General features: G+C 37.5%; 2 protein-coding genes across 5 annotated transcripts in view; both read right to left on the bottom strand.

Annotated features, from left to right (window-relative positions):
* LOC119520534 (olfactory receptor 7A10-like) overlaps window positions 1-22578 on the bottom strand; it is a 66466-nt gene that overhangs the window by 19974 nt on the left and 23914 nt on the right. The gene's annotated exons all lie outside the window — the stretch shown is intronic.
* LOC119520530 (zinc finger protein 596-like) overlaps window positions 1-22578 on the bottom strand; it is a 48846-nt gene that overhangs the window by 13722 nt on the left and 12546 nt on the right. For 3 of the 4 annotated variants that reach the window (XM_037818447.1, XM_037818449.1, XM_037818448.1), the window contains exons 2-4: window positions 18167-18332; window positions 7981-8066; window positions 5661-5787 (exon numbers count right to left, since the gene is read on the bottom strand). In XM_037818447.1, coding sequence (XP_037674375.1) covers window positions 5661-5787; window positions 7981-7992 — 139 coding nt within the window. In that variant the 5' untranslated portion in view covers window positions 7993-8066; window positions 18167-18332. The remainder of the gene's footprint in view (window positions 1-5660; window positions 5788-7980; window positions 8067-18166; window positions 18333-22578) is intronic. The other variant, XM_037818450.1, reaches the window with a different exon arrangement.

The following is a 22578-nucleotide window of genomic DNA, read 5'->3' as shown; positions in this document are numbered from 1 at the left end:
CTGGCAGAAACTTGTAGTGTATTCTTTTTTTTTTTTTTTTATCTTCATTTTATTGAGATACAGTCACATACCAGTCATACAAAACAAATCATACATTCGATTGTTCACAGTACCATTACATAGTTGTACATTCATCACCTAAATCAATCCCTGACACCTTCATTAGCACACACACAAAAATAACCAGAATAATAATTAAAGTGAAAAAGAGCAATTGAAGTAAAAAAGAACACTGGGTGCCTTTGTCTGTTTGTTTGTTTCCTTCCCCTATTTTTCTACTCATCCATCCATAAACTAGACAAAGGGGAGTGTGGTCCTTATGGCTTTCCCAATCCCATTTTCACCCCTCATAAGCTACATTTTTATAACTTGTAGTGTATTCTAAGAGAAACAGGTAGGTTCTCATCTCCTAAACTCAAATGTAAGAAGCCTATGGCTCATGTTGCTAATACTGAAAATGTGAATACAGATATCTTATGGATAAGCACATGAAAAGCATGTTTTATATGTTAATTGTCTCATGGTGATCAGAGTTTTCAATCTCCTCCATGATTCAAGAATAGGTGTCTCCCCAGGGGAGTGAATATCCCTGGCAACATGGAATATGACTCCCAAGGAGGAATGTAGACCTGGCATTGTAGGACGGAGAACATCTTCTTGACCAAAAGGGGGAAATGAAGGAAATGAAATAAGCTTCAGTGGCAGAGAGATTCCAAAGGGAGCTGAAGGGTCACTCTGGTAGGCACTCTTATGCACAATTTAGACAACCCTTTTTAGGTTCTAATGAATTGGGGTAGCTGGCAGTAGATACCTGAAACTATCAAACTACAATCCAGAACCCATGAATCTTGAAGATGATTGTATAAAAATGTAGTTTATGAGGGGTGACAATGGGATTGGGAAAGCCATAAGGACCACACTCCCCTTTGTCTAGTTTACGGATGGATGAGTAGAAAAATGGGGGAAGAAAACAAACAAACAAAGGCACCCAGTGTTCCTTTTTACTTTAATTGCTCTTTTTCACTTTAATTATTATTCTTGTTATTTTTGTGTGTGTGGTAATGAAGGTGTCAGGAATTGATTTTGGTGATGAATGCACAACTATGTAATGGTACTGTGAACAACCAAATGTATGATTTGTTTTGTATGACTGCATGGTATGTGAATATATCTCAATAAAATGAATATTAAAAAAATAGGTGTATCAGTGAGACCATGCAATATTTATCCTCATGTGTCTGACTTAATTCACTCAATGTAGTACCCTCAAAGTTTCTTCATCAATCCATTTTTTAAAGATGGTTTTGTTCTCCCACCATACTTTCCATCGTAAGTAAATAATCAATGGTTCCCTGTATAGCCATATATTTATGTATTCACCATCATCAACACTATCTATATAAGGACATCTCCATTTCTTCCACAAAGGAGGAAGAGTCAAAGAAGGTAGAGAAATAGAAAAAGGAAAAGAAGAAAAATCACATGACAGATATTTATTATACATAAACTCACAGACATGAAATATAAGTTACCAAAACAGAATAAGGCTAAAGTATGGGGAATCGTTGCTTATTATGAGCAGAATGTTCAGCTAGGTTGAACTTAAGTGTTTGGAAATGGACAGAGGTGAAGATAGCATGTTATTGTGAGAATAACTACCAGTGTTGAATGGTATGTGAACATGGTGGAAAGGGGAAGCTTAGAGTCAAGTATGTCACCAGAAGGAAAGTTGGAGTTTAAAAGATGAGAATGTATAAAGCACTGAATCTTGTAGTGGACAATCCCAGTGATTAACTGTAGAAAATATTAGAAATCTCTTTCATGAACTAGAACAAATGTATGACACTATAACTAGAAGTTAATAATAGAGAGGTATATAGGGAAAAATATGCCTATTGCAAACCATGTACTACAGTTAGTAGTATTTTAACATTCTTTCATCAATAGTAACAAATATACTATAGCAATACTATGAATAAATAATGGAGGGGGTGTTTAGTGGTACAGGAGGATTTGTGTTTTCTTTTTATGTCTTTATTTCTTTTCTGGAGTATTGAAAATGTTCTAAAAATTGAAAAAAAAATAATTTTGATGGAGGCACAGCTGTATATACCATGGGCAACTGATTGTGCACTTTGAACCTTTAATAATTGTATGGAATGTGAACAATCTCAATAAAATTAAATGATAGAAAAAGAAGAGTAGGTATCTCTAACCCATACGACATGTAGCTTTTGGTCTTCCCCTGCAGGTAAATATGTGGAAATTCTCACAGTATTCTTTCTTTATGCAGTACCATTGCCTCTCCAACACCTATCCCTGCCCTCTGAAAACCCATTCCCTCCCTCCTTGCACTATCCGGCCCCAGCCCTTCTGTATGCAACTGCCCTAAATCATCTTGGTTCAACTCCTTTGGATTTCTGGAAAGATCCCTCCCTCAAACCCCCCAACACTGACTTTCAGATCTTTCCCTAATGGATTTGGATATTTATCATGCAACATCAAAATTATTTCATGATGGAGTTAATCATTTCAAGAATTAATTTCATTTGGAGTGATCAATGATATCCATCCTCCAAATCAAGAACTCAAAATTCCCTGTTTAAGAAAATAGCAGGAGTACAGGTTCATTAAGATTTCTGTCATGGTCCACAATCCTCAGAAGGCAAGAAGTGTAAGAAACTAAAGTTTGAAGGGGTTTGTGAGGCTCTCTAGTTGGTCCATGTATAATTTAGTAAAGGGGCTGTTGTAGACCTGCCCCATATTAATGATCACTTATAGGAATATGCATGCATTTATCTTTTTCTCCTTGTGTATGTAGTGTGGGTATCACTGTGCATGTGTGCATCTGTGTGAAAGAATTAATCATCTATAACCAGGAAATTATCCTTAAAACCCTAATTATTAAATATATTTCACAGACAATTGATGATAATTTGTCATAAGGAATAGTAGGTTTAATGCACCAATTCGTATCTGAGGCCCAGAAATAAAGAGAAAATATGTATAATGTGTGACTCTGCTTGGTGATTAACTGTATATGATTATTTAATCCTCACAATAAACTGTTGCTTATGGTTTTTTTTACCAACTTAACAAATGACATGATCAGAGTTCAGAAAACAGTATTATGACAAAATTACATGACTACAAAATGACAGCTTGATTTAGAATTTTGCTCTGCCTGTCTGCCAAGCTTAAATACATAGTCTGACACATCACTCAGATTTTTACCTGGAATATCCCTTTCATATCAAACATAAGAAGTCCCACCCTGTGGTCACAACCTCCTCTCCTAGCTTTGCCACAAAAATACTCCCCATACACAGATACTCCTTCTCCATGGGGACCTACAGTATACTGACCCTCATCATAAACATCATCACCTACCTCTCATTTTTACTGCCAAATTTCTTTTTACACCTTTTAATTTCAACAGATATGTGCCAAGACCAACATTATCTCCCTGTGATTATTTACTACATCTAACAACCTGACTCTCAATATTCAGTGATTCCAAATACCTGCAATTTTCCATGACTATATCTGGCACAGTAATTGAGTACGCTATTGCTCCTGATCTAAACAGAGAATCATATTTCCTAGAAGTTTTCAAATATACCTGGTAACTGTACTATGTCTTGCTAATTAATTCATTACTGCATATTACATGAATACTCCAAATCTTCTCAATGCCTTTTGAATCTCATGCACTCTATCATTTCCTTACATTTTCAACATATGAAATTAACTCCTCCTAAGCAGATGGATTATGTATTTTTCCAAACTAAACTAAAATACCATAATATCTTCAAATATCCCTGAATCCATACACATTAGCTATTTCTTCTCTTCTATTAAATATTCATGGTACCTCTGCCTAACTCCAATGTCTCCAATTGATTTCAATCTCATGTTTCCTGTGAATTACATTACCAATTATAAATTAAATTTCCTTATATTTCACTTCACAATCCATCTCATCATCTAAGTTCATTTTTTACTCTTCCATGTTGAAAAAATCAAAGCAAATTTCCTCTAAATATGTTGTCTCTCGAGTTTTGCTCTTTAGACCCTCCCATGATAAGATGAAAGTGTACCTACCCTATTCTCACATGCCCCTAACCCTTTGAGTCACAAAACTCAATGCTGATATCCTTTTTCATAAAACCTGGAGATCACTAATGATCTCCTTATAAATAATTCTTTACTTGGAACAAAAAATTGGACCACAATCTCCTTTTCGAAACTTCCTTGCTTTCTCTGACATCACTGTCTCCTGATTGTATTCAAAGTACTCTAGACACTAGTTCCTTATGTCTACTGCAAAAAACTGAAACAATAGTGTTGGAGGGCTGTGATTTCATCTGCCATGTTGGCTTAGCTAGAGAGAGAGGGCCACATCTGAGCAACAAAGAGGCATTCAGGAGGAGACACTTAGGCACAATTATAGGCAGGCCTACCCTCTCCTTTGCAGCAACAGTCTTCCCAAGGCAAGTCCCATGGTAGAGGGCTTGGTCCATCAAACCAGCTGTCCCCAGTATCTGTGAGCACATCTGCAAACACTGAGGCGGTGAAGCCCAACACCCCTGCATTCTCCCCCAGCTCCTAAGGGGGGCTCTGTCAGTATTTGGCAATCTGATCAGAATATAGCTCAGAGTGGGTTTATTTGGATTTATTCTATTTGGAGTTCACTGGGCATACATTTTTGTATTTATGTTGTGTAGAAGGTTTGGGAAATTTTCCCCAACAATTTCTTTGATTATTCTTCCAAAAACATTACCCAGAACACCAGTGACTCATACTTGGATGTTTTATATTATGTATCATATCCCTGAGGTCCATTTCAATTTTTTCAACTTTTTCACCCATGCTTTCTCTTGTTATTTCATTCTCTCTTCTGTTGTAAAAAGGTCACTCATTCATTGTTAAGCTTCCTCTATTATTGTACTATAAGTACCCAGGAAAATCAGCAGAACAATCTATACCCACACTTAAGGAAAAGATCCCTAAAATGAGGAATGTGCAAGTGTAATTTAAACACAGTATTTTGATAATCCATTTGCAGAAATGGATGATTCTGACATTCAAAGTCATTAAGCATACATTGATGCCCATGCCTAAATTCATAGAAAAGAGTATCCTCAGTCTTTATACAAAAGAAACAATTACATTTTCACACAGTTGAAGAGCATTTTACTAAAAAAAACACTAAAACAGGCTTCACACAAAAAAATATATGTTCTATGTGGAAAACAGCATGTTGACTATTTTTCTACGTATTCTGAAACTTCACCAGAGGCCCAGGAATATAATAGCTACTTAGAAAATATCATTTTTATCCATAGAGATAATATTCATTGAGTTCCCACAGAATTCTGAATTGTGGAGTTTGAGCCACAAAAATATCATGAAATTTTAGTCAAGAACATCATGGGCCACTGGTTTCACAAAAGAGATGTAAGGAAAAACTAGAAGAGATAGTTTCTTACAAGTAGTCATGAGATTATAAAAGAATCAGAGCAGAAATAAGAGTGGAATATAGGGAAGTTGTCAAAATACTTGAATTAACTGATGAAAGATTAGATTAGATGGATGGATGGATGGATGGATGGATGGATAGATGGATATATGATAGGAGAAAATTTGAAGAAACTCACCCACTGACACCAGATGATGGATACTCTCCAGCATAACATCTCTGAACAGGCTTCTCTGTCTTGTGTCCATCAAGGCCCACTCTTCAGCATCAAAGTCTATAGCTACATCATTGAAGGTCACTGATTCCTAAAACATCATAGGCAATTGAGTTCAGACAAGGCTATTCCTACCAATATGCACAGTACATCGGTTGAAATGATAGCACTGAGGAAGGGAAGGGATTGTGTGTTTAAAAAGACAAATCTAAGTTTGGGATTCCCATCAGATGATTCTTACTGCTAACCTGGCATCTATCTTTCAGATACACTCACAGAGACATGCCAACTCTGCATACATAAAACTTCACAATAAGACAGTATTACATAACATCTGGGATGTAACCTGAAAGTTTGCCCACAAACTGATAATAATGACTTCCAGATGGTGGTCATCAAATTAGCTCATGAGAATCCATAAGTAAATCTCCTTCAATTTCAAATAAATACAGTCTAATCATTAGGGAAGCATTACTCATGATCATCCACCTTTTAACATAATGATTATTCAATTACTCCCATCCATCCTATAAAAATATTTTTGCATTCTAACTTAGCATCCATCTTTGGCAAAGCCATTTGCCTCAATAGTGACCTTTGGCCTAATTAACAATTTTCTATCCCTCCACTCTAAACTCCCCAGAATTCAAACCTACAACTTTGATCACCATTCACGTCACTGACATACCTTACCCAGATGCCTCAGGTGGTCCCAAATGCTATGGTAACCATCCCTACAAACCCAGGACCCTGAATGTCCTTCCCCTTTTCACAGGATTTCCTTTAAACTACTCAATCTCTAACATCTTTGAATAATCTACTAAGTCCCCTATGCCACATTAAAAGCATAAACCCATTGATCCTTTTTGCTCTCCTTGTGTGCTACCCACACACAAACAGGGCTGTTCACACTCTCCACTGACTCCACATGGCAACACTGTCTCCCGAGGATCTTGGAGTAATAAACTACAGACTTCATGTAATATTGTCTCATTAACCCATTTTGTGAAACCCAGTGTCCACCTGGACACAAATTTGAAATTGAACTTAACCAATCTGAGGCACCTGCAATGACCTCAGTTTCCTTGTCTATGAACTTGTCTATGAACAAAATGTTGCAAGTTTTGAAAAATCCAATGACTGATAATTACTATCTAACCAACTGCTGTTAAGTACAAGTGATAAAATTATAATTCAATAAAAAGGTGGAAAGACTTGAAGAAATGTACACGATTCTGTAGAATTATACAAACTTTATACAGAAGTTGCAGACAGTAGGTTCTTCCTCTTTCAACTCCACAAAACTCAAGTGTTTATTACGATATGAGAATTGAATGTTCAGTAGCAGAAACCATGGCCCCCTGTGGCTGTTATACTAAAGTACAGTCCTAAGCTGACTCTTTGGTAGGAGGCCACTCATATTCAATATTCTCCTACACTTACAAACAACAGTTTTCATTGTCTCTTGTATATTCATCTTGACTCTGTTCAAGGATAAATAGGCTCTTCATCTGTCTGGGTCTTTCTCACTAGATCTTCAAGTATTTACACTGGTCATGAAATTTTTCTCTCCCTACAATATTCTTCCTGTGCGCACAGCTAAAAGTGAGGAAACAATATTCCCTTTCACTGCTTCAACTTACCAAAGTTGTACAAATGTTGTTAACATGCAAGAAAATGTTTAACTGGGGACAAGATGGTAATGAGAATTTAAAACATATTTTCAAAATATGAAAATACATTTTATCAAAAGTGTAGGAAGTTTACTATTGGATAATATAAACACTTCCATTGCCTTTTGTCATCTCTTTCTTGTCTTTTCCTGAACACAGCATAGCCCTGATCCCAGCACTCATAACAATGGACTGAATGAACTCACTTGTTGAACCATATGGCTCCCTATTGGAGTGTTAAGTTGCACAGTTTTTCATCTCTATCCCTCATGTTCACTGCAATCTTAAGCACATTACTACCACTAACACAGTGAATAGTGAATTACTTCCCAACTGAGACCATAGTTTCCACAAGGCAAATAAATCCTCTCACATCTCTTCTGTGAATACACAGCCTTAACAGAGGCTGGAACAAATTAATGTAACTGGTAGAGAGATTTCTAACTCACTTTTTGGACCACCATAATTATACCAGAGTCCTGGGTATACTTAAATGGATCTCAAATATGTGACTATTTCATGAGTGTACTTAGAATCTGCCGAGTCACTAGGAGAAACAGGCATATTTTTAAATAAAATTTTTTCAGTAGAAATAGTAATTTCCTTCTCACCATTGTTTGCATTGTCAACGTTCTGCCATCAACAGTCTTCCTCTGGTTTTTCACTCTCAGACAGTCTGAGCAGTAAGCATCCAATGCTGATGATGGAAAAAGAAGACATGTGACTCAAAACTTGTGCACATTTTCCAGACCCATTTGTCACATATGCCCAAATCTTCACCTGGAAGTAACCACCCCCAGTCCAACCAGCAGAAACTTGTAGTGTACTCTAAGAGAAATGGGTAGGTTCTCATCTCCTAAACTCAAGTGTAAGAAGTCTCTAGCTCTTTTGTTGCTTGTGCTTTTGGTGTAACACCTAGGAAGTGGCTGCCTAATACAATGTCTCGAAGATTCTTCCCTACATTATCTTCAAGGAGTTTTATGTTACTGTCTTTTATATTGAGATCTTTGATCCACTTGAGTAAATTTTTGAGTAGGGTGTGCGGTAGGGGTCCTCTTTCATTCTTTTGGGTATGGATAGCCAACTCTCCCAGCCCCATTTGTTGAAAAGACTGTTATGTCTCACTTCAGTGGCTTTGGGGCCTTATCAGTTGGCTATAGATCTGGGAGTCTATCTCTGAATTTTCAATTCAATTGCATTAATCAATATATCAATTTTTGTGTCAGTACCATGCTGTTTTGACTACTGTGGCTTTATAATAATCTTCAAAGTCAGGGAATGTTAGTCCTCCCACTTCTTTTTTCTTTTTTAGAGTGTTATTAGCAATTAGAGCCATCTTCCCTGTCCAAATAAATTTGATAACTAGCTTTTCCATGTCTGCAAAGTAGGTTGCTGGAATTTTGATTGGGATTGCATTGAGTCTGTAGATGAGTTTGGGAAGAATTGACGTCTTAATGTCATTTAGCCTACCTATCCATGAACATGGAATATTTTTCCATCTTTTTAGGTCCCCATCTATTTCTTTCAGTAGAGTTATGTAATTTTCTTTGTATAGGTCTTTTACAATTTTGGTTACGTTTTTTCCTAGGTCCTTAATTTTTTTAGTTGCTATTGAAAATGTTATCTTTTTCTTGAGTGTCTCTTCTTTTTGTTCATTTGTATCATATAGAAACATTACTGACTTATGTGCATTAATCTTGTATCCTGCTACTTTGTTAAATTTGTTTATTAGCTCTACTAGCTGTATCATCGATTTCTCAGTGTTTTGCAGATATAAGATCATATCATCTGCAAATAATGACAGTTTTACTTTTTCCTTTCCAATTTGGATGCCTTTTATTTCTTTGTCTTGCCTCATTGCCCTGTAATGTAGCAGATTGCCAGTTTGCCCTGTAATGTCTCAGATTGCCACAGTAATGTCACCTTTCTCATTCTCTTTTTTTATATGGGTCTTCTCTCTTTTTGATCTTATCAGACTAGTTAGGGCTTGGCAATCTTCTTGATCTTCTCAAATAACCAACTTTTGGTGTTATTTATTCTATTTTTTTGTTGTTGTTCTCTATGTCATTTATTTCTGCTTTAATACTTATTTCTTTTCTTCTACTTGTTAAAGGTTGCTTTGCTGTTCATTTTCTAGCTTCTTCAGTTGCTCCATTAGTTCTTTGATTTTAGCTCTTTCTTCCTTTTTGATGTATGCATTTAGTGATATAAACTTCCCCCTCAGTACCACTTTTGCTGCATCCCATAGGTTTTGATATGTTGTGTTCTCATTTTCATTTGTCTCTTTATATTCACCAATTTATCTTGCTGTTTCTTCTTTAACCCACTGAGTGTTTAGAAGTGTGTTGTTTATCCTCCAGGTATTTGTGAATTTTCTAAGTCTCTGATAGTTATTGGTTTCTAATTGTATTCCATTGTGGTCAGAGAATGTGCTTTGAATAATTTCAAATTTTTTTTAATTTATTGAGGCTTGTTTTATGTTCCAGCATATGATCTATTCTGGAGAAAGTTCTGTGGGTACTAAAGAAGAATGTGTATCCTGGTGATTTTGGATGTAATGTTCTATATACATCTGTTAAGACAAATTCATTTATCAAATTGTTTAGGTTTTCAGTTTCATTATTGGTCTTCTGTCTGGTTGATCTATTTACAGGAGAGAGTGATGTGTTGAAGTCTCCCCCAATTATTGTGGAAACATCAATTGCTTCCTTTAGTTTTGCCAGTGTTTGCCTCATGTATTTTTGGCACCTTGATTGCATGCATAAACATTTACTATTGTTATTTCTTCTTGTTGAATTGCCCCTTTTATTAGTATGTAGTTGCCTTCTTTGTCTGTCATAACATCCTTGCATTTAAAGTCTATTTTATCTGAGATTAATATTGCTACTCCTGCTTTCTTTTGGCTGTAGCTTGCATGAAATATTTTTTCCATCCTTTCACTTTCAATTTTTTTGTGTCTCCGTGTCTAAGATGAGTCTCTTATATACAACATATTGATGGTTCATGTTTTTTGATCCATTCTGCCAATCTATATCTTTTAATTGGGCAGTTTAATCCATTTACATTCGATGTTATTACTTGGAAGGTATTTCTGAAATCAGCCATCCTATACTTTGTTTTATGTTTGTCAAATATATTTTTCCCTCTCTCTCTTAATGCCCTTTAATGTACCCATACTGAATCTCTTTAGTACTGAACCTTTCTCCATATCTCTCTTTCCTTTCTTTGTTTCTCTGACAGTAGTCCTCCCTTTAGTATCTCAAGTAGGGCAGGTCTCCCATTAGCAAATTCTCTCAGCATTTGTTTGTGAAAAATGTAGTTCTACTTCAAATTTGAAGGAGAGCTTTGCTGGATAAAGTATTCTTGTTGGCAATTTTTCCGTCAGAATTTTAAATATATCATGCCACAGCCTTCTCACCTCCATGGTGGCTGCTGAGTAGTCACTACTTAGTTTTATGCTGTTTCCTTTGTAAGTGATGAATTGCTTTTCTCTTGCTTCTTTCAGAACTTGCTCATTCTCTTCAGTACTTGACATTCTGATCAGAATATGTCTCGGAGTGGGTTTATTTGGACATATTCTATTTGGAGTTCCCTGGGCATTTATTATTTGTGTATTTATGGTGTTTAGAAGATTTGGGAAGTTTTCTCCAACAATTTCTTTGAATACTCTTCCTAGACCTTTTCCTTTCTTCTCCCTTCTTGAACATCAATGAGTCGTATATTTGGACATTTTATATTATCTATCATATCCCTGAGTTCCATTTCAATTATTTCAATTTTTCCCCATTCTTTCTTTTGTGCTTTCATTTTCTGTTCTGTAACTCTCAAGCTCACTGATCCATTGTTCACCTTCCTCTTGTCTTGTACTATGAATATACAGAATCTTTTCAATTTTGGCAAGAGTTTCTTTTATTTCTATAAGATTGTCTGTTTTTTATTCACTCTTGCAATTTCTTCTTTATGCTCTCCTAGGGTCTTCTTCATGTCATTTATACTCAGTGCCATGCTCTGATTGTTTCTGTTTAGTTCTTTGATTTGTTCTCCAAGCACTGTTTGTCCTCTGATCTTTGATTTGGGTGTTTGGGTTTGGGTTATCCATATTGTCTGGTTTCTTCATATGCTGTAAAATTTTCTGTTGTTTTTGGCCTCTTGGCCTCTTGCTTAACTTGATAGCATTCTTTTAGGATATATAGACTGATTCAAACTCTTATCTCTAATTTGTCAGCTCTACAGCTTGGTGGAGTAAACTTTCTCTAACAAGCAGGTGGCATCTGCGAGCCACCTATTCCCCTCAAGCCATTTCTCTCCAAATTTGTCTTTGTGGTAAGTGGGGGTCTGAACCTTGTTGGGGTCCATTTGTTGTAACAAGTTTGCATTTGGAGTTGGTGCTGCCCACCCTGAATGTGGGGGGGTGTCTAAGCAGTTAGGGAGGGAGGGAGGGTGGCTTTAATAATCAAATATCCCAGGAGGTTTAAAGATGTTGCAAGAGTCTAATCCTTCAGTTCAGTCTCACCACAGTTTACCTCTGACACTGACCCCTAAGAATTGGTATTGGTGTATGGTCCCTGGGACATGTGAGAGGGTCCCTCTTACAAGCCGTGTCTTCCTAAAGCCTCCCTGAGAGAAGACTGCTATATCACAAGTCAGCACCATCACTCAAGGGATGTTCTGGGCTGCAGGGCTGTGTAAGAGCATTCCCAAACTGCTGAAAGGATGGCTGTATGGGACACGTTAATTTCCCTGTTTACAGACAGCTCCACCTTCCCAGCTCTGGAACAATTAGCTGTGGGTGTGTGAAAGGTTATTGTCCATGGCAGATATTGTGACATGTGCATGTGTTGCTGAAAACACTTCCTGGCACACTGGGTTGTTTGGCACAGCTCTGAGCTGTAGTGCCAGCATGAGGCAGGAGTGTTCACAGCCTGCTGGGAAGATGGCTATAAGGGGATGCTCCCCTTGGGAAGTTATGGTGTTTAGTGAATTTTCTCAACCACTAGACCTATTGCTTTGTCTCTCAGAGCTTTCTAAGCTCTGCTCTTGCCTGGGCCCAAACTGCATTTCTTTAAGGCTTTCTGTAATGGGCCTCTTAGACTAATTGTTTTAGAAAAAGAGTAAAAGATTTTAAAAAAAAAATGAAATGGAAAAAGAAAAAGAAAAAGGGCCCTCCTTACAGATCTAATGCACTATTGAAATGGTAAGAGACAAGGCATTGAGGGTCATTAAGGAGCAATCAAGAAAGCAGAGAAACTGGCTCTTGAGACAAGGGTCCTCACTCTCTGGATTTGCATAGGTGCTTGATTCTGTTTGATCCCTGCCCTTCTCCATATTATGTTCACCTGAACTCCAAAAATCTCTGTTTTTATTTTTGTTTTTTTTTCTTGTTTGTTTGTTTGTTTGTTTGTTTTTGCTGTTTTGCTAGCCCTATCTCTTCTTCACTGGGCTGACTGTTCCCAGATTCTCAAGGTGTCTGGTCTCAGTCTATCTTTGTTTGGAGTTTTTGACCAGCAGTCTGAGTTTTCGATCAGAGCTGCAACTGTAGTTCTCCCTCCTGGTTCCCAGCACTGATGGACCCTCCTCCCACAGGACTGTGCCTGGCAGGGAGGGGCATGTGTCCCCTGACCACAAGAACATACAGATTTTGCTGATCTCAGTGGTTCCACATCTTCATGAGTGTTGTATGAAGTATGCCCAAAGTCAGATTGCTCTGCAGTGTCTGGTCCATGCAGTTTGTGGCTTTCTACCAACTGCCCTGGAGGACTAACTGAATCCCACCACTCACCACTCCTCCATCTTGTCTCCAATCTCACATGACTTCTTGAAACAACTAAGTATAATTAAACATTGTTATTATCTCTACTGAGGAGTATTCTCATGCTTCTTTTACATCCTAATCCACAGACCTTCCCATTCCATACTCATTTTCTTTCAATCACATTTCAAATGTCAGTCTCTCAGAGATCCCATCACTGAATCCAACCAAACTTAGCCTTTTGCTTCCACTCCCACTTAATTGTGCTCCTAATATTCATTCAGAAAACTCACCCAGTTTGCCATTATAGATCGATCGATCTATCTAATTATCTATCTATCTATCTATCTATCTATCTATCTATCTATCTAATTATCTATCTATCCCTCTATCCAACTATCCACTTATGTTCTCTCAAAACTGGCCTAAAGGCAGAAAAAATACCATCTGGTAAGATCAGGCAAGGTTCCCATCAAACACTAACTTATGCATTTTAAACACTGAGAAATATCATGTTATAACCTTCTAACATACCCTCAGAATATCTGTCCCCAAATGCCTATCAGATTAGACAACTACATTCTGATTAAATTTTGATTTATGAAAAAGGGAGGGCTGTCCCTCCTGGTAAAAATTCTCTCCAACACTCACCAGAACTCAAATAAATTGGGAAACAAAATGAAGCAATCACCATTGAGCATGCTTCCTCTACACTTTGGAGCGCAGAGCTTCTTTTGCTCTCTAGCAAAAACACTGTTTTGAAGGCAAACTCACTTTTTATGCCACTGATAACTGCAGGAGAGCTAGAATCTTAAGAAAACTTGATTAAATAGAACGTGAATCATGAGAAATCTAATAAAGTCATGCCTGCTTCATCAAATAGTTACCCTCTAATTAGGTAAATTGCAAAGATGCAATAAAGGAAAACAGATTATGTCCTTTCTGTCCCGAAGGCAACCTTTATGTGTTTTCTCAGCAGACTCCCTGTTTTGTGGGTTTTGGTTGTTCTGAGGAGTAATATAAATAATTTACCGGAAGACAATAATTCCTGTTTTTTCTTTGCTTTTTTTTGTTTGTTTGTTGTTGTTGTTGTTGTTGTTTGTTTTTTTTTTTTTACTTAGAAAATTTGCAATCTACCAGCTTTCTCTCAGGCTGTGGGAATCCATGTGTCTGTTTATAAAGCAAAATTATTTTGCTGAAATTTATATTCAAGGAAAAAGTATATAACAACATTTTAGAATGTACATATTTTAGTAACACAAAAATAAGGCATTCAGCATAATTCTGACAAAGTCCTTTGATGTACAAGTGTTTAATTTTCAGGAGATCCTATTTATTTTTTCTTTCATTGCTCATGCTTTTGGTGTAAGGTCTAGAAAGAACCTCTGACCACAGGATCTTTAAGATATTTCCCTACAGTTTCTTCTAAAAGTCTTATATTCTTAGCACTAATGTTTAGGTCTTTGATCCATTTTGAGTTAGGTTTTCTATTATGTGTGAGAGAAGAGTCCTCTTTCATACCTTGGATATGGATAATCAGTTCTCCAAATAACATTTATTGAAGAGGCTGCTCTGTCCCAGTTGCTTGGGCTTGATGGCCTTATCAAAGATCAGATGTCCACAGATGCAAGGGTCTATTTCTGTATACTGTTTGATTCCCATTGGTTGGTATAGCTATCCTGATGCCAGTACCATGCTTTTTTGACCACTGTAACTTTGTAATATGTTCAAAGTCAGGTAGTGTGAGACCTCCCATTTCCTTCCTCTTTCTCAAGACATTTTTGGCTATGTGGGGCATGCCGCCCTTACAAATAAATTTGGTTATTGGTTTTTCTATTTCTGCAATTAAATTGCTGGGATTTTAATTGGTATTACATTGAATCTATAAATCATTTAGGTGGAATTGACATCTTGATTATATTTAGTCTCCCAATCCATGATCACAGTATGTTCTTCCATTTTTTTTTAAGTCCTAATTGATTTCTTTCAGCAATTTCTTGTAGTTTTCTTTGTATAGGTCTTTTGTGGATTTTGAGTTTCTTCCTAAATACCTGATTCCTTGGTTGCTACTGTAAATGGAATTTTTTTCTTGATTTCTTCCTCTTACTGCACATTACTCACATATAAGAACACTACAGATTTTTGCATGTTGACCTTTAAGTCTGCCACTTTGCTGTATTCATTGATTAGTTCTAATATCTTTGCTGTAGATTTTTCTAGATCTTCTATATTTAGAATCATGTCATCGGCAAAGAGTGAAAGTTTTACTTCTTCCTCTCCAATTTGGATGCCTTTTATTTCTTTTCCTTGCCTAACTGCTCCAGCTAGAACTTCCAGCACAATGTTGAATAACAATGGTGACATGGGCATCCTTGTCTTGTTCCTGGTCATAGATGTAAAGGTTTCAGTCTTTCCCTGTTGAGTATGATGTTACTGTGGGGTTTTCATATATTGCCTTTATCATATTGAGAAAGTTCCCTTCTATTTCTACCCTTTGAAATGGGGTATATACTTGGAAGATCTGAGAGCAGAGACATGAATGGACATTTGCACATTGTTGTTTATGGTGGCAGTATCCATGATTTGCAGTGGGTGGCAGTGGCTAAGGGTACATTGACTGAGGAACAGAATGGTGAATGGTGGTGTGCATACAATGGAATACTGAGCAACTTTGGAAGGGGTGAAGCTGTGAGACATGCAATGAGGTGAATGGATCCTGTAGGCAGCATTTTGAGTGAACTATGCCAGAAACAAAGGCAAACACTATAATGCCTCACCAATGTGGACTAACAGCAATGTGTAAACTCACTACTGAATCTCATAGCATAGCTTATCAGGGGAAAATTTATTGTAATGGTCCCTAGATAGTACACTCTTACATCAGTCACATCTATTCCTCAATGGTAATGGCTATTTCCAGATTCTGATATACTAATCCCTATGTGTATAATCTGATTAATCCCTGGAACTTTGGGTATCCATGTGACACCTGAATCATAGAGCTAGAACTCAGCAGATATGAATGTCAGTATTAGTGCACATAGTAGCTGTTGAAAAAGCTGAAAAAAGGTCCAGACTTCAATTAGAGATATAATGAAGCATATCTGGTTAGGACTAGGACAAATTTGGCCAAAGAGCAAAGGACAACACTGACTATGTTTGAAAACTTCAACTTCCATATGAGACCAAGGGAAGAAATGTTTATTTGGTGCAGGATTCATATTTCCTAAACAATTTAACTCACAGTTTGTTCAAATACCATAATTACATAGAACTTTTAATAGGAAGTGAAATAGATTAGTTGGTTTTTATAGATTAGGTTTGTATAGATTAGTGTGAAATAGTGACACATTCCAAAACAATTTGGGCAATGAATAAAAATATATATGGAGGGCCACCCTAAGGAACTGGGAGGAAATGTGGAAGCATTGGGCTTTCTCACCTGGGACTGTTGCTGATCTTCTCACAAACACAGAGGGCTGGTGGTTTGGTGTGTCAAGCCCTTTATCTGGGGACTTGCTATTAGGAAGCTCATTACTGCAAAGGAGAGGCTAAACCTGCTTATAATTGGGCCTAGGAGTCTCCCCTTGAGTACATCGTAGTTGCTCAGATGTGGCCCTCTTTCTCTAGCTAAGCCAAATTAGCAGGTGAACTCACTGCCTTCACCACTACATGGGATCTGACTCCCCAAGGTTTAAATCTCCCTGGCAAAAGATGATATTACTCCCCAGGATGAATCTGCTCATGATATCATGAGTTTGAGGACATCTTCTTGACCAAAATATGGATGCAAAATGAAACACAAAAGTTTCAGTGGATGAGAGACTCCAAATGGAGTCGAGAGGTCCCTCTAGTGGGCACTCTTGTGCACTATATAGATAACTCTTCTTAGGTTTTAATGCATTGTAATAGACAGAAGTAAATACCTGAAGCTATCAAACTGCAACCCAGTAGCCTTGACTCTTGAAGACTACTGTATAGCAATGTAGCTTATAAGGGGTGACAATGTGATTGGGAAAGCCTTGTGGATCACACTCCCTTTATCCAGTGTATGGATGGATGAGTAGAAAAATGGGGACAAAATATAAATGAAAAAATAGGGTGAGAGGGGATGATTTGGGTGTACTTTTTTACTTTTATTTTTTAATCTTATTTTTCCTATTTCTGGTATAAGGAAGATATTCAAAAAATAGATTAGGGTGATGAATGCACAAGTATAGGTTGATTCTGTGAACAGTTGATTGTGCACCATGGATGATTATATGATATGTGAATATATCTCAATAAAACTAAATTAAAAAGATAAACTGCAGTGGCGGTAACATAACATGGTGATGTAAACAGCTGCTGAAAACTTCCCAGATATTCAGCAAAAAAGGGAGATAACCTTGACTTGTTCAGAACTCTGGAACAGTGTATGGATGAGAGGTGTACCCCATAGAGGCTGAATTTAAGAAGAAGAGAGATTTAACATAGGAGAAACCTCTTCTGGGCCAGTGAGTCCTCTCCTCACCCCCACACTTGGTGTTGAACAGCAAGGAAGGAACACAGATCCAGCAGTTAGGATTCTACTCTCTTCCCAATGGAGACACAGGCAAAAAAAATCATTCACAGCAGAGAGAAAGAGGACCATCATTTGGAGATCAGGGGGATAGAGGAGGACATTTCAAGGCCCAGATCAGTGAGGGGCAAAGAGTATGAGAAAACATGGGCAGAGGCCATTTCTAACCCTGAGTCTGAAAGCCCTTCCCCACCCTTGAGGAACATAGTAGCCAGAGGCTGATACCTGCCTGGGAGACGGTGGAAGAGAGTGACAGCTGGAGGAGCCCTCTGCCATAGAGCGAGAGGGGGCCACAGCCCCACACTGAGTCAGACATTACCCAGCAACGTGAGGGTGCAGGAAACCTGCAGCTTCAGCCATGCCCTGTCAGACAGGGGCACCAGGAGGTAATTCAGCACCACCCAGCCAGACTCAGCTGGACTCCAAGAAGTTATTTAACCCCACCCAGCCAGACTCACCAGATCTGTAACAGATTATTGGTACTCACCGACATGGACTTGGCCAGGCTTCAACAGATAATTCAGTCCCACGGAGTGAGATACAGGTGGGCTCCAAGAGATAATTCAGCCTCATCTGGTCAGAAACAGCCTCAAAAACACCTTCTGAGGACAATCAAGTCACTGTACAGCACCATCTGCTGGAGAAACTGGAAACTGCAAAGGAATATTAAAATTTCTCAGAACCTCTCTAGACCTTATCCCAGGACCAACGGAACTGGTCTAAACCCTGTACCCAGTAAACAAGCCCTGTTTAAATTGAGAAATACAGACAACTAAACAGTTAAAGCAATGCTTGAAATCAAACCAGAGCTTGCTGGCTGGCAAAAATCATCAGACTTTTTTTTAAATGCAATTTTATTCAGATATATTGACATAATATACAATCCTTCAAAGTGTACAATTGGTTGTTCATAGTTGTGCATTGATCACCACAATCAATCTTTGAACTTTTTGATTATCCCAAAAAAAATAAAGGAAAAATTAGAATAAAAAAGGACATCAAAAACATTTTTATTTTGTACATACACAGAGAACATGCTGTGGTGCCCAGTGCCTAACCCCCAGAGGCAGACTTTGAACCATATTACAAAGCTACAGTGGTCAAAACAGCATAGTACTGGCATAAAGATAGATATCCCGACCAATGGAATCAAATTCTGAGTTCAGAAATAGATCCTCTCATCTATGGACAATTGATCTTTAATAAGGCAGTCAAGCAATCATTATTGGTGCTTGGAGAACTGGATATCCATACCCAAAACAATGAATGAGGATCCTATCTCACACCTTATACAAAAATTAACTCAAAATGGATCAAACACCTAAGCACTAGAACTAAGACCATAAAACTTTAAGAAGAAAATGCAGGGAAATATCTTAAAGATCTTGTGATAGGAGGTGGTTTCCTAGACTTTACACCCAAATCATAAGCAATGAAGGAAGAAATACATAAATGGGATCTCCTCAAAATTTAACACTTTGTATATCAAAGGACTTTGTCAGAACAGTAAAAAGGCAACCAATGCAATGGGAGACAATAGTTGGAAACCACATATCAGATAAGGGTTTAATATCTAAAATATAAAAAGAGACCCTACAACTCAACAACAGTAAGAAAAACAACCAAATTAAAAACTGGGCAAAAGACATGGATAGACACTTTGCTGAAGAGGAAATACAAATGGCTCAAAAACATATAAAAAGATGCTCAGCTTTACTGACTTTTAGGAAATGCAAACCAAAGCCACAATGGGATACCATCTCACACCTAGTAGAATGGTCATTATCATAAAATAATGAAAATAACAAGTGGTGGAGAGGTTGTGGATAAAGAGGCATATTTATTCATTGTTCATGGGAATTCAGAATGGTGTAGCCACTCTGGAAGGCAGTGTGGCAGTACCACAAGAAACTAAGTACAGAATTGCCATATGATCCAGGAATTCCATTACTAGGTATATACTCAGAAGTAATAAAAGCTAAAAAATTAATAGACATTTGTGACCCAATGGTTATAGTGGCATTATTTACAAATGCCAAGAGATAGAAATACCCCAAATATCCATCAATGGATGAGCAGATAAACAAATGATAACAAGTATCATATACATACAATGGAGTATTATGCAGCTGTAAGACAGAATAATGACAAAGAGCATAAAACAATAGGGATGAACCTTAAGGACATGATACTGAGTGAAATTAGACAAAAACGAAAGGTCAAATGCTATATGGTCTCACTAATACAAAATAATTTTAATGAAAATCTTTGAAGGTTAAAAGCTGGGAACACAGGTTATTACAAGATAGAAAAAGGGTAGAGATCAGGCATTTCATGCTGAAGGAGTATAGTATGTTCAGCAGGATTGATTTTATAGATCCAGAAATGGAGAGCAAAATACTGCATGATGGTAGCACAATATTGTTAGTACACTGGAAAAATATGACTTGAGTAAAGTTGAAAGAGGAAAGCTAGGGATATTTATGACACCAAAAGGAAAGACAGAAGATAAAGACTGGTATTGTATAACTTAGCAAAATCTTGAAAGATCAATTATGGTGATTAAATACACAAATAGGAAAAATTTCTCCATGTAGGGGAATAAATGAATGTCAAGTTTGCAAAGTGTTGAGAATGGGATGACATCGGGGAAAGATATCATCGATGAAAACTAGAGTATATAGTTAACTGTAACATTGTAATATGCTTCCATTAATTTTAACAATGGCAATATACCAAACCTAAAGGTCTATAAGAAGAGATACAATGGTTATAGGAGGTGGGGTATGGAATTCCTGATAGTGGTGGTACTGTGTGACCTTATTGTTGAATTTTATTTTATTTTATTTGTATTTTCACTTTTATCCATTTTATTATTATTATTTAAAATTTTTTTATTGTAATGAATATGTTCAAGGACTGATTGTGGTGATGAATGCACAACTATATGATGAGACTCTGAACAATTGATTGTACACTGTGGATGACTGTGCGGTATGTAAATACAGCTTTATAAAATTGCAGCAGAAAAATTAGGACAGGAATACCAGTGCTGGAGAAAACATGGAGAGAGGGATGCACCTATTCACTGCTGGTGGGGAAGCAGAATGGTACAGCCCATCTGGAGTGAGGTGTGGTGGTTCCACAAAAGGCTAAGTATGGTGTTGCCATAATGTCCTGAAACCTCACTATTGAGTACATAATTGAAAGAAAGGAGAGCAGGGATATGAATGGACATTTGCATACTGCTGTATATGGTGACAGCATTCCTGGTTTGCAATATATGGAAGTGGCTTTCGGGTACTTCAACAGATGAACAGAATGTGGGCTGTGGGGTAGGCCTACAACAGAATGCTGAGAGGCTGCAAGAAGGAATGAAGTTGTGAGGTATGCAACTTGGATGGATCTGGAGGGCAACATATTGAGTGAAATAAGCCAGAAACAAAATGACAAACATTATAATATTATAACACCTCACTAATATGGACAAACTATAATCGGCAAACTCTAATTAGTATTGAATCTTAGAGCACAGATTATCAGGGGTAGGCTTATTAAAAAGATCCCTATATTGTGAGCTCTTACAGCCATCACATCTGTTCCTCAGTTTTAATGGTTATCTCTAGATTCTGAGGTGCTGAGCTGTTTGTGTATAACCTGGTCTGGCCTTAGAACTTCAAGTATCTGTGTGGCACATGAGACTCAGAGCTCGAGTCTGGCAGCTGTGAATATCAGTATTATCCTATAGAGCAGTTGTTTAAAATGCTGAGGAAGAGTCCAGAATTCAATTAGAAATATGACTGAGGCAATCTGGTTAGGATGAAGGCAGGACAGAATGAAGGGTAAAGGATGATACTGACTGTTTTAAAACTTCAAATTTTGCACGAGACCAAAGGAAGTTACGTTTATTTCATGTAAAATCTGTACTTCCTGTAGCACACCAGATAGTTTGATGTATACGGTCAGTTTACTCCAACACCATAATTACATGAAGCTTGGAAAGTGAGATCCGATTGGTTTGCAGAGGTTGGTGTGAAATCTCAATAAATCTCAAAATAATTTGGGCAGAGAGTAGGAATGCATTTGGAAAGCCCCTCTGAGGATTGGGGGAAATGAGGAAATATTAAGTTTCACTGGAACTGGGGACTGCCAATTTGGAGGGGTGAGCCCTTGATCTTGGGGCTTAACCTTGTGGGGCTTGTTGCTGCAGAGGAGAGGCTGGCCCTGCTTGCATCAATGCTAAAGAGGCACCCTCATATGCCTTTGTTGTTGCTCAGATGTGGCCTCTCTCTCTAGGCCAAAATGGAAGTAAACTCACTGCCTTCCCATCTACATGAGACATGACTCCCAGGGGTGTGAATCTCCTTGGCAGTCTGGGTCGTGGCTCATGGGGATGAGACTGGACCTGGAATCATGGAATTGAGAAAAACTTCTTGACCAAAATGGAGAAGAACATGAAAAAAAAAATCAAGTTACAATGGCTGGGAGATTTCAAATGTAGTCAAGAGGTAATTCTGGAGGTTATTCTTATATGTTCTATAGATATCCCTGTATAGTTTTTAGTGTACTGGAATGGCTATGGGTTAATACCTGAAAATGTTGAACTGCAACCCTGTAAACTTAATTCTGGTAGATGACTGTATAACTACATAGCATAGACAGTGTGAATGTGTATTGTGAAAACCTTGTGGCTCACAATCACTTTGTCCACTGTATGGATAGATGAGTAGGAAAATGGGGACAAAAATTAAATGAATAATAGGGTGGATGGGGGATAGGATATTTTGGTCATTCTTTTCTACTTGTATTTTCTTTTCATTTATATTCTTTTGGAGTAATGAAAATGTTCAAAATTCATTGTGGTGATGGAAGCACAGATACATGGTTGTACTATGACCA

The sequence above is a fragment of the Choloepus didactylus genome, chromosome 25 (assembly GCF_015220235.1).
Source record: "Choloepus didactylus isolate mChoDid1 chromosome 25, mChoDid1.pri, whole genome shotgun sequence".
Classification (NCBI taxonomy): Eukaryota; Metazoa; Chordata; class Mammalia; order Pilosa; family Megalonychidae; genus Choloepus; species Choloepus didactylus.
This window is presented reverse-complemented; position numbering and strand designations above follow the sequence as displayed.